General features: G+C 44.2%; 1 protein-coding gene across 1 annotated transcript; it reads left to right on the top strand.

Moving 5' to 3' along the window:
- On the top strand, positions 1 to 9,680 carry LOC118081544 (keratin, type II cytoskeletal 73-like). Its single transcript, XM_060271070.2, has 7 exons — positions 1 to 156; positions 974 to 1,185; positions 3,524 to 3,584; positions 5,293 to 5,388; positions 8,048 to 8,212; positions 8,692 to 8,817; positions 9,456 to 9,680. The coding sequence occupies exons 1-7, from the start codon at positions 1 to 3 to the stop codon at positions 9,678 to 9,680; spliced, it is 1,041 nt and encodes a 346-aa protein (XP_060127053.2).
- Positions 9,681 to 11,262: the final 1,582 nt, after the last annotated feature.

Here is an 11,262-nt window from a genome sequence, read left to right on the forward strand (position 1 = left end):
ATGCATAGAAGATACAGCATCCATGGGGTACATGTTGACCAACATCTGCTGGAGCCTTTCCACGTAGACATCTGCCCTGAGATCCAGAAAGTGAGACAACAGGAAATGGAGCAGATGAAGAACCTTAACAGCCAATTTGCTGATTTCATTGATAAGGTGAGATCAGAATGGGAGGCTTTCGTTCCACCACCAGACTATTGCCATAGCCAGTGCTGCTGGGAATCATTCAAGTAATGTTTAGCCTGGTCCTGGTATCTGCAATAGGTGCAGCTGTTGGGTTAAGACTCCTTGTCCTTGTACAATGGTGAAACTGGTGCCATACCCCTTATTCCTGGAACAAATCTCAGGCCCAACCCTTGCATGCAGCACCATCACTCCTTCGACACTGATTTCATCAATATGGTGACCACTGAGGTGCACTGCTAGAGTCCATGAGTTGCAGGATCTCTTCCAGCCTTGTGCTGTAGCATCTATAGGTGGGATGGATCATTGCTAGACCTCTTCTTCCTGACAGTCCTTAAAGCGTACTAGTAAAAGATCTATCATCTGAATCAAGTAGCAATTATTTCCACGCGAAAGTTTTACCAAAGTTGACCAAAAAGTGATTAGTTAGCCAAGTACCGTACTTTTGTTATAAACTAGTAACTTGGGTGGACTTATTTGCAAGGTTGATTTAAAGCCTTGGAAAACAGTTGGCATATGTTTGCCTTAATCTTTTCTATGCACTAAGCAAACCTTTTTAAATATATAGATTAATCCTTGTTTTGATCTCTTTGCTTCTGATATTCTCACAAAGGCCTTTCTTTTCTTAGCTAGCTGCACCAATCCATTTTGTACCTTTGCTAAACCACTAAATTTGCAGCCACGTTGTAATACAGATGTACCCTGTGAAACAGTATGAGCACTAAGCATTGCTAGGTAATATCTCAAAATCTTATTCATATCTATTCATTTGCTTTATGTTGGATTTCAGGTGCAGTGCTTGGAACAGAAGAACCAGCTGCTTGCAACCAAATGGTCCTTCCTACAGAAACAAGCCAAACCACCCACAAAATGTCTGAAATCTATTTTCGAGCAGTTCATTTGCAACCTGAAGAAGCAGCTGGATCATTTGCTGTGCGAGAAGGGAAAACTGGAGACTGATTGTGAGTGTTCAAAAGAGGAGGCTGAGGACTGCAAGTGCAGGTGAGTTGACATGTTCATGGAATCGGCTGTTCTGGAATTGTGCAAAGAAAGGAAATGATGGCCCTAAGAATGTAAAATAGACATCCCCAAACTGCGGCCCTCCAGATAATTTGGCCTACAACACCCATGATCCCTAGCTCACAGGACCAGTGGTCAGGGATGATGGGAATTGTAGTCCAAAACATCTGGAGGGCTGAAGTTTGGGGATGCCTGATATAAAGGGTTTTCCATCTTTTCTCCATAAATTGGATTTTGTCCTTCATAAATGGAGACTTAACAGAACTGTGCTTCTCCTCTGCACACTTTTGTTTCTCTCCGGTTTTTGGAATGAATTAAGACTCTGTAAAGGGGACACATGTGGTGCTGTGGTGCAAGCCTTGGGCTTGCTGATTGGAAGGTTGGCAGTTCGAATCCCCGTGACAGGGTGAGCTCCCATTGTTCGGTCCCAGCTCCTGCCAACCTAGCAGTTCAAAAGCACGTCAAAGTGCAAGTAGATAAATAGGTACCACTCCAACGGGAAGGTAACGGGCGTTTCCGTGCGCTGCTCTGGTTTCGCCAGAAGCAGCTTAGTCATACTGGCCATATGACCCGGAAAAACTGTCTGTGGACAAACATCAGCTCCCTCGGCCAGTAAAGCAAGATGAGCGCCACAACCCCAAAGTCGTTCGCGACTGGACTTAACTGTCAGGGCAGGGTCCTTTACCTTTACCTTTTTAAGACTCTCTAGGGGAGCATCTGAATTTGCTGTATATTAAGTCAGATCATTGGTTTATCAAATTCAGTATCTCAAAGACGTCCAGCACAGGTCTTTCCCAGTCCCTTAGATTCCCTTAACAGAAGATGGCAAGGACTGAATCCAGGATCATTCACATAGACAGCATGTTCCACTTGGCAAACTCCAAGGAATGAATTGCAACACACAGTCACGTTTTATTAAGTGACCACCATGAGATTGAACAAACATGTGAATCCTCGAAGTACAGCATATCTGAAGGAGGAAATAAGCCACATTCATAGTGTTCTTATATAGAATTAGTCCAATACTTCTAGCCCACTATTGCCAACCACTGCGGTAAATAATGTGGTGCTTTCAGATGTCATTGGATTACAATGGAAACACCATCCAGGCCAGGAAATCCACTTATCCCTGATAAATGGGGAAATCCTCTGTAGTTAGTACCCAGTAGTGGCTGGTGTGGTGGGCACTGGTCACCTGGCTTCCTAATGCCACATCACTGCCAGTTACCAATAGGAAGGGACCAGGCAGTGGTGAGCTCAGTGCAGAGGGAGTATCAGATTGTCAGCAGGGCATTGCGAGTTCACCATCATGGTGAGCACGATTTGCGGTGGGGGCTAATCAAACCACTCCTCAGTCCAAAGGTGGGGGCATGAGTGGTCACTCCTCTGTTGCTGGGCAAATTCCGATGTTGCGATTTTTGTTGGGTCAGCCCCCTGGGTTTAAAAGCAAAGGAAAGAGGTTTCTTTTTCTCTTTGGCTGCGTTTCGGATCCCCACCCTCCCTCCGCTGTTTTTTAGGCCTCTGTGTTGACATTGCTGTGACTTCAGCGCCGCCTGTATTCAGGGGCTGGTAGGAATTTTTTCCATTTGGCTGATTGGCTGGTGCCATCTGGTTTTTCGCCTACTGCACAGCAAATAAGTCACAACTTGTAAGGTTGGCGGTTAGGCATTGGTTATTGGTTGTATTTGGGGTCTGTTGACTTCGTTGGCCCCTTGTGTTAATGCCTGAGTTAGGGGAAATTCCAGTCAGGAATACAGGGGCTCTATGCAGTGTCCATATCCCCGGTAGGGGACCAGCAACATGCATGGGCCCCTGGGAGCCTGAGGGGAGAGGGGAGAGCCTATTGGACCCGACTCCCTGTCTCTCCCTGTAGGGTTTCCCCTTGTTGACAAGGCAAGTTTATTTCTGTCCTTAGGTGACAGTTGGAGAACCAATGCCTACACAACCACTCACTGGTTTGATTTGTATTCAATAAAGTTGTGGCCAAATTCATGCCAAAAACCATTAAACTAAAATTCTGTCTATGGTGTGAGTTATTTGAGGGGTGGTTTGGGGGACCTCCACACGCAAATGCCTCTGACCAGTGGCTGCTGGGTAGCAGCAGTGGGGGAATGCTATTGTTCTCATATCCTACTTGCGGGAGTCCAGAGACATGGAGTCTACTTGTGGAGTCCATGCTGTGGGAACTGGATGCTGGACTCGCTGGGCCTTCGCCCTAATTCAGCTGGGCTCATAATATGTTCTTCTGTTCTTAGTAGTGAGTGAATTACTGAACTGATCACCACCCCTTTGTAGTTTCATTTTTATTCATACCTTACAGGTATGAAGAGAAAGCAAACCAACGCTGTGCTGCAGAGAACAAATTTGGAGAACTGAAGAAGGTAAGAAGAAGAAGTCATTTGTATAATAATAATAATAATAATAATAATAATAATAATAATAATAATAATAAATTTATTATTTATACCCCGCCCATCTGACTGGTTTTCCCCAGCCACTCTGGGCAGCTTCCAACAAAATATTAAAAACACAATAAAACAGGTATAGTCTGATGAAACATTTCAATTAAAAATAATGAGGTTTTCTCCTCACTTCAGAAATATCTATGTTTTAAAAATGAGAAATCTCCCCATTTCATTTTTTTAATAACTCAGTTTTGTTTGTTGCCGTCATCACCATCTGACAGCCCTCGATCTTGCTTCCTCCCAGCTCAGTAGGCTGCCAGGTGAAGGGATGGAGACCATGGTTTATGGATTATTGGGACCCTATCAGACATCATTTTTATTATGCATTTATGATTATTTGTAGTCATGATACTATTGGGACAGCCACCTGTGATTGTGTTTGCAAAATACTCTTTGTACCTGCAAGGGTTTTGGGGTAGTCAAACTGTTTCACTTCCAATCAATGCATATCCTGAAATCGCTTGGCAAAATCCCGTACCTTTTTAGATCGCAAACATTCTGCTTTATTTCCGTCTTTTATTACATTGTAACCCCTTTGGACAGCAATTACGTGGCAGCACTGGGCCCCCAAGACTCTGTTCATGCATTTCTGTGCTGTCACCCTTTCCATGTTAGCCATACAGAGAACAGTCTCATTGAAATTAATGGACATGACTAACTTAAGTCCATTAATTTAAATAGGTCTACTCTGAGTAAAACAGTGTTGGCTACAGTTCTTGAGCCCCTTGGAGAAAAAGGTCAGACATAAATGCAATAAGTAAATAAAAAGGAGTTGTGAAATTAGACCAAGGACCTATGCATAGCTGCCAAGTCCCGGTTAGAAAAATACGGGATTAGCAGCGCCAGCACCAGAAGTCCAGACATGCGTAGAAGCAACTTCCGGTGCCGGCGCTGCCCGATTTCTGGTGCCCAGACAAGGGCAGAGCGGCACCAGAAGAAATCCAGGGGAATTACGGGATATTTCGCCATTTGCGATGACAGCGGGAAATGGCTTTAAAAATGGGGGTTTCCTGGTGAAAACGGGAGACTTGGCAGCTATGGACCTATGTAAGATTGTTAATTCAAGACAGTAGAAAACAGCTCAGTCAGAAGAGCATGAGACTTAATCTCAGGGTTGTGGGGGTTCAAGCCTCATGTTGGGCAAAAGTATCCTGCATTGCAGGGGGTTGGACTAGTAGGTGACTCTTGTGGTCTTTTCCAACTCTACAGTTCTATGATTCTATAAAATGGATTTACACTCTATAAAATGTTTCATAGGTTTGTTCATGTAAGCACACTTTAGGTCATGGGTAGGCAAACTAAGGCCCTGGGGCCGGATCCAGCCCATTCGCCTTCTAAATCCGGCCCGCGGATGGTCCAGGAGTCAGCGTGTTTTTACATGGGTAGAATGTGCCTTTTTATTTAAAATGCACCTCTGGGTTATCTGTGGGGCATACAAATTTGTTCATTCCCTCCCCCCAAAAATATATATATAGTCCGGCCCCCCACAAGGTCTGAGGCACAGTGGACCAGCCCCGTGCTGAAAAAGTTTGCTGACCCCTGCTCTAGGTGTTTTTGCCCCCTTTCCTTTGAAACCATATCTAAACAGTAGAATATAAATAACAGGGAAATGTCATCCTTGCAGGATAGAGACTGTGTCGTTTTGACCAATGCAGAGCTGGAGATACAAGTCAGTCTCCTCTCCCAAGAGATCGAGTTCCTGAGATGCATATATCTGAAGGTAAGTAAGGAGACATCCCATGCAAAGACACCCCATATTATCTCTACTTCACCTATATATCTCAAGGTGCCATTCAAATCCTAGTAAGTACAGAAGACGAAATGGACATGGGGGAGGGGGAAGGCTTCCTGAATCTGATTAGCAAATTCCTAAAGCTGGTCTGAATGGAGCAGAGCTGCAAATGGTGGTCTCCACCCTCACAAGAAAAGGTCAAGAGTATCCAAATCTAGTCAAGTTATCGTTGAACTTAACGCAAAAAAAATAAAATAAAAGCCTTAAGTACCTCCCTCCCTCCCTCCCTCCCTCCCTGTTAGTGAGTCATCATCATTTAGATCCCTAATAACTCATTGCCATAATGACACCCAAAATTGTTTGCCTGAGGTTGCTGCCTCATTTTGCCTAATGATAGGGCCGGCTCTGTAAATTCCAGTGGTTGGCTGACATGTTAGTGGGCATCTTGGTCTACCTAGCCTGGATTTGCAAGTGAATTAGGCCTACTTTCAGGTTACAATGAAGATTTCTGAGCAGTGTTATTATGATATACAGTGGTGCCTCGCTAGATGAATTTAATTCGTTCCACGGGTCTTTTCTTATAATGAAAAAATTGTCTAGCGAATCCCATAGGAATGCATTGGATTTTTATTTTATTTTTGCCCATAGGAATGCATTAATTTAATTTCAATGCATTCCTATGGGAAACCGCGATTCGCTAGATGAATTTTTCATAAAACGGATTCGTCTAGCGAGGCAACCTCCGCTAGAAAAAACCTTTCGTTAAGCGGAAATTTCGTTAAGCAGGGCATTCGTTAAGCGAGGCACCACTGTATTAAAATTGTTAAGACTCTTGCTATGCAAAAAAGTCTCCAAGCGACTTACAGCATAGTCAAAAGCATAAGCATAGGTACATTGCAATATAAACACATTTGCACAAAAACACATGCAATTCATAGCAACCACAAAGCAACCACACCCAGTGCTCCCCCCCCCCAAAAAATAGGTGCCAGTACTCACCATGAAGCTGCTACAGTAAGTGCCATACTTTTTAACAACAAAAGAGGTGCTGGTACTGCGTACCCTTGAAGGGACCTTGGTCCCCCGGGAGTTGACTCCTATGGACCCATTAGTCCAGGCTTCCTCAACCTCGACCCTCCAGATGTTTGGAGACTACAATTCCCATCATCCCTGACCACTGGTCCTGCTAGCTACGGTAGGGATCATGGGAGGTGTAGGCCAAAAACACCTGGAGGGCCGAGTTTGAGGAAGCCTGCATTAGTCTATCTAGCTCAATATTGCCTACACTGACTGACAGCAGCAATCCAGTTTTTAAGATAGGGGGTGGTTCTAGTCCTACCTGGAGATGCCAGAGACTCAATAAAGCAGATGATCTACCACTTTGTTCCAGTGCTTCCTTTAACAGGGCATCTATAGTTCTAGTCCAGGCATCCCCAAACTTCGGCCCTCCAGATGTTTTGGACTACAATTCCCATCTTCCCCGACCACTGGTCCTGTTAGCTAGGGATCATGGGAGTTGTAGGCCAAAACATCTGGAGGGCTGCAGTTTGGGGATGCCTGTTCTAGTCCAACTAAAGATAGTTGCACTTAAGTCAACAGGTTAAAGCAATTGTATTGACTTAAGCCTGATTGGCCTCAGCAACATCTAAGGGTAGTTAACTTCATTTATTACTTTAATGAGTTTATAAGGTGCTCTTCAGGTAGACACTTCCCAGAGTGGCTACCAACATTTAAAAACATGTGAACTACAGATACAAATTATAAAACAAAACAAGACAGTAGCAGCAGAGATTTTAAGAAAGCAAAAAAAGCCCAGATGATACTGTATAAATTTAAAAAAAAAAAAAGAAGACTTTGGACCATTCCGTTAGATTTTTTTTAAAAAATTCCATCAATGAATGTTTAAAACTGCCTTATACCAAGTGTTTATACCAACCAACAGCAGCTATCTGGGATTTCAGAGAAGGGACTCTTCCAACCCTACCTAGAGATGCCAAGGATTGAACCTGGGACCTTTTGCATGCAAAGCCACATGCCTCAACCCTGGACCTTCCAAGCAGCCCCTCCCCACACCCACATCCCAAGTAGCTTGGGCTACATACCAGCAGCAAAATAATGTCATTGTAGCTCATCAAAAGCTGGGGGCACGGAGGGAAGTTTTACCCGACACTGAAATGATGCCAGCGTAGTTACTAAGCAGACCTCACTGGTGAGTGTGTTCCCTGAAAAGGAACCCTTGTCATCTTCCTCGAAGCCTCCCTCAGATGAAGATCTTTTTTTCCATATATATTTTCCCTCTAGAAAGCTGTGCTTGGGCCCAGTCCTCACCTGCATGCTCATTGCCTAAAGCACCACACATGTGTGAATGAGTGGCTGCAGATTAACCAACCCAAACTCCAACTAAAAGGCAATGCTTTGCACTGACGTCAATTCACATGTTCAGCTAAGAGTCACCACAAAGAGCTGAGCAAGGAAGTAATAGCTCAAGCAATGTGTTTGCCCATGTGAACCAGGTGCTAGCATTTGCACCTGCTTTACAGATTTGCCTTGTTACAACTCGAGCAAAGTTAGCAGAGAGAAAGAAGTACAGTATTTTAGATAAGGTTGTAAAGAACAAATGATGATGCATTTGGGTCAATACACTTAGGAGGAAGCTCAACTGGACCATCACACTGGAGATTTGGATGTGGTTGTGAAAATGGACAACAGCAGGGGTTTAGACATGGACAGCATTATTGCCATCCTCAGGGAAGAGTACAAAGAAATTGTCCAGAGGAGCAAAGCCGAGGCAGATGCCTTTTACCAAAACAAGGTAGGTGCTGAAACAAGGTGGGCGTTGAAGCTTAAACAAAACGTCACAAATTCAAAAAGTGGTCTATTAAAGAAAAAAAGTCTTAATGACACAAGTACTATGCAATCATGATAGGGGATACTCATTTGCTGAAATATTTCAGGTTGCCCTCATCCTTCACAAATATTTCTCTGGATGCTTTTTATATCTTCTCTATTTGTAGCATTGTAAGAATGGGGTTCTTTATTTTGTCCATTGACTTGTAGCTGTATAAAGCTATATAAACTGCCAGGACGTCAGTTCAAGTGGATGAGTGTGGCTGGGGTGGGGTGGGGGCTCAGAAGGAAGGGCGGGGGGGAGGGGCTATCATTGCCACCCTCCCAGAACCTGCTGCATGAGGTGGCTGTTTCACTCTGCCTGACCTGGTCCTATGCTCTGTGCATCTGATCTCTCTCATTATAGCTGCTCTTGCTAAACAGCCACCATGTTTATACCCTTAGTATGAAGAGGCTCAAAGCAAGAGATGCTGCTTCAAGGGAGACCTGAAGAAATACAAGCAGCAGATTTCAGAACTTACAAGGAGGATTGAGAAGCTTCAGTGTGAAATTCAGAGTGTGCAAAAGGAGGTAAGTTTGGTGGTGTACAGGTCAGGCAACAAGATTTTGAAAATTTGGCAGCAGCAGCAGCAGCAGCAACAACAACAACAACAACAACTCTACATAAGACCAGTGCTTTTTTCCTCCTTAAAAAAATGTTTAAGGGTACTTTCATTTTCTTACTCATATTGAAACACTTGCCCCTCAATGAGGCCAAACTTAGATTCACAAAATGTTTAGGGGAATGTATACCCCTGTGTCCCCCCAGAAAAAAACACTGCATAAGACTACACATGCAATACAATTTTGTATAAAGTAGTTTATTATTTCTTAATTGTTTCTGTTGCACAATCTGAATAGCTATGAGTAGTATGGTGAATATAGGCAAGACTTAGAGTTAGACCAAGCAGAGATCACAACAAGACCACTTCCAACAGCTGGAATAATTTCTCTTTTAGCAAACAGTCATAAAATTCCTTCTGAGCAAATAGCTATAAAAATAATTTGTTTGTGGCCAAAGGGACTAGCAGGGACTAGTCCAAATTTCTGATGGAGAAACTGAGCCACTGCACAACCACCCCAAATCTGTACACTGAAGGGTTTTGCGATCTGGTTATCTAGCACAAGAAAATGAAGGCTAACCTGACCATCTTCTGTAATCACTGCAGAATGATGAGCTGCAGAAGGCCGTCTGTGATGGGACGGAAGGTGGTGACTGTGCCCTGAAAGATGCTCAGGAGAAATATGCTGAGTTGGTGGAGGCCCTTCGGAATGGCAAAGACGAACTGGCATGCCTGGTGTGTGACTACCAGGAGCTACTGAATACAAAGCTTGCCCTAGATATTGAGATTGCAGCCTACAAAAGCTTGCTGGAAGGGGAAGAGGAGAGGTGAGCCTGCAAACTGTTGGGAGAGTAATGGCAGTGGGATCACAATGAAAAGTTATGTTAACAGAAAATTAACCAAGGGTTAACACGGGTGGCACTGTGGTCTAAACCACAAAGCCTAGGGCTTGCCAATCGGAAGGTCAGCGGATTGAATCCCCGCGATGGGGTGAGCTCCTGTTGCTCGGTCCCTGCTCCTGCCAACCTAGCTGTTCGAAAGCACGTCAAAGTGCAAGTAGATAAATAGGTGGGAAGGTAAACGGTGTTTCTGTGCACTGCTCTGTTTCGCCAGAAGTGGCATAGTTATGCTAGCCACATGACCTGGAAGCTGTATGCTAGCTCCCTCGGCCTGTAAAGCGAGATGAGCACCGCAACCCCAGAGTCGTCCGCAACTGGACCTAACGGTCAGGGGTCCCTTTATCTTTACCTTTAACTAAGGGTTAATTTGCACTTAGTGATCTCAAAGCAGTAAATGGGTGTAATATTTGGAGTCATTCAGAATACAGAGTTTTGGTTGCATCCAGAGAATCCTGGCTGCAAATGGAGTTCATAAAATGAGGGCCCTCAAACTGGTTCTCAGAACTCTCCCCAGGACATGCCCACTCCTACAGGACTCACCCTCTCTGAGTACTGAGTTGTGTCCTTGAAGCATCATAATGCCTCTTCCTTTCCTGGATGGAGGTGCGTGTGCGTGTGTGTGTGTGTGTACAGAAGCCTCTGGCTTCTGCGTGGCTGGAATGTAACTTACTTTACTGAATTAAGAGTCACACCCATTGCTCTGCCCACTTTTCCATCTGGCACAACCCACCACTGATATACACCCCACCTCCAGAAGTTGCCCAAGACTGAATGCACCCTTTGGACTACTACTACTACTACTAATTATTATTATTATTATTATTATTATTATTATTATTATTATTATTTATTTATTTATTCCTTGTACCCCACCTATCTGGCCGGGCCTCTGCAACCACTCTGGGCAGCTTCCAACAGGATATTAAAAACACAATAAAACATCAGACATAAAAAACTTCCCTAAACAGGGCTGCCTTCAGATGTCTTCTAAAAATCAAATACCGGTAGTTGTTTATTTCCTTGACATCTGGTGGGAGGGCATTCCACAGGGTGGGCACCACTACCAAGAAGGCCCTCTGCCTGGTTCCCTGTAAGCTCACTTCTCACAGGGAGGGAACTGTCAGGGGGCCCTCAGAGCTGGACCTCAGTGTCTGGGCTGGACAATGGGAGTGCAGACACTCCTTCAGGTATACTGATCCGAGCCCATTTAGGGCTTTAAAGCTCAGCACCAACACTTTGAATTGTGCTCGGTCCCCCAAACTTGATCTTTTAATAAACATCTGAAGATGTGATTTGGGGATTATGTGTCTGTAATCGAAGGAGAATGTACTATATTCTTTTATCTTTGCCCACACAGGATGTCCAAAGATTGTGCAAACTCAGTCAGCATATGTAAGTAGCCTTCCTTGTTCTTTTATCCTGTTCTTTGCAGATCAGAATCCATGTTTCATGCCCCAAAGAAGTTTGGTGCCCCAATAACCACTGCATGTGTTTCCTTTCCAGCTGTAGCCAAT

This window comes from Zootoca vivipara, chromosome 2, assembly GCF_965207765.1.
Source record: "Zootoca vivipara chromosome 2, rZooViv2.hap1.1, whole genome shotgun sequence".
In the NCBI taxonomy this organism is placed as follows: Eukaryota; Metazoa; Chordata; class Lepidosauria; order Squamata; family Lacertidae; genus Zootoca; species Zootoca vivipara.

Coding starts and splice junctions, on each gene's coding strand:
- LOC118081544 (XM_060271070.2), top strand. CDS start 1: ATGCATAGAAGATACAGCATCCATGGGGTACATGTTGACCAACATCTG. Junction 1,186..3,523: donor GCTGAGGACTGCAAGTGCAG/GTGAGTTGACAT, acceptor CATACCTTACAG/GTATGAAGAGAAAGCAAACC. Junction 8,818..9,455: donor TTCAGAGTGTGCAAAAGGAG/GTAAGTTTGGTG, acceptor TAATCACTGCAG/AATGATGAGCTGCAGAAGGC.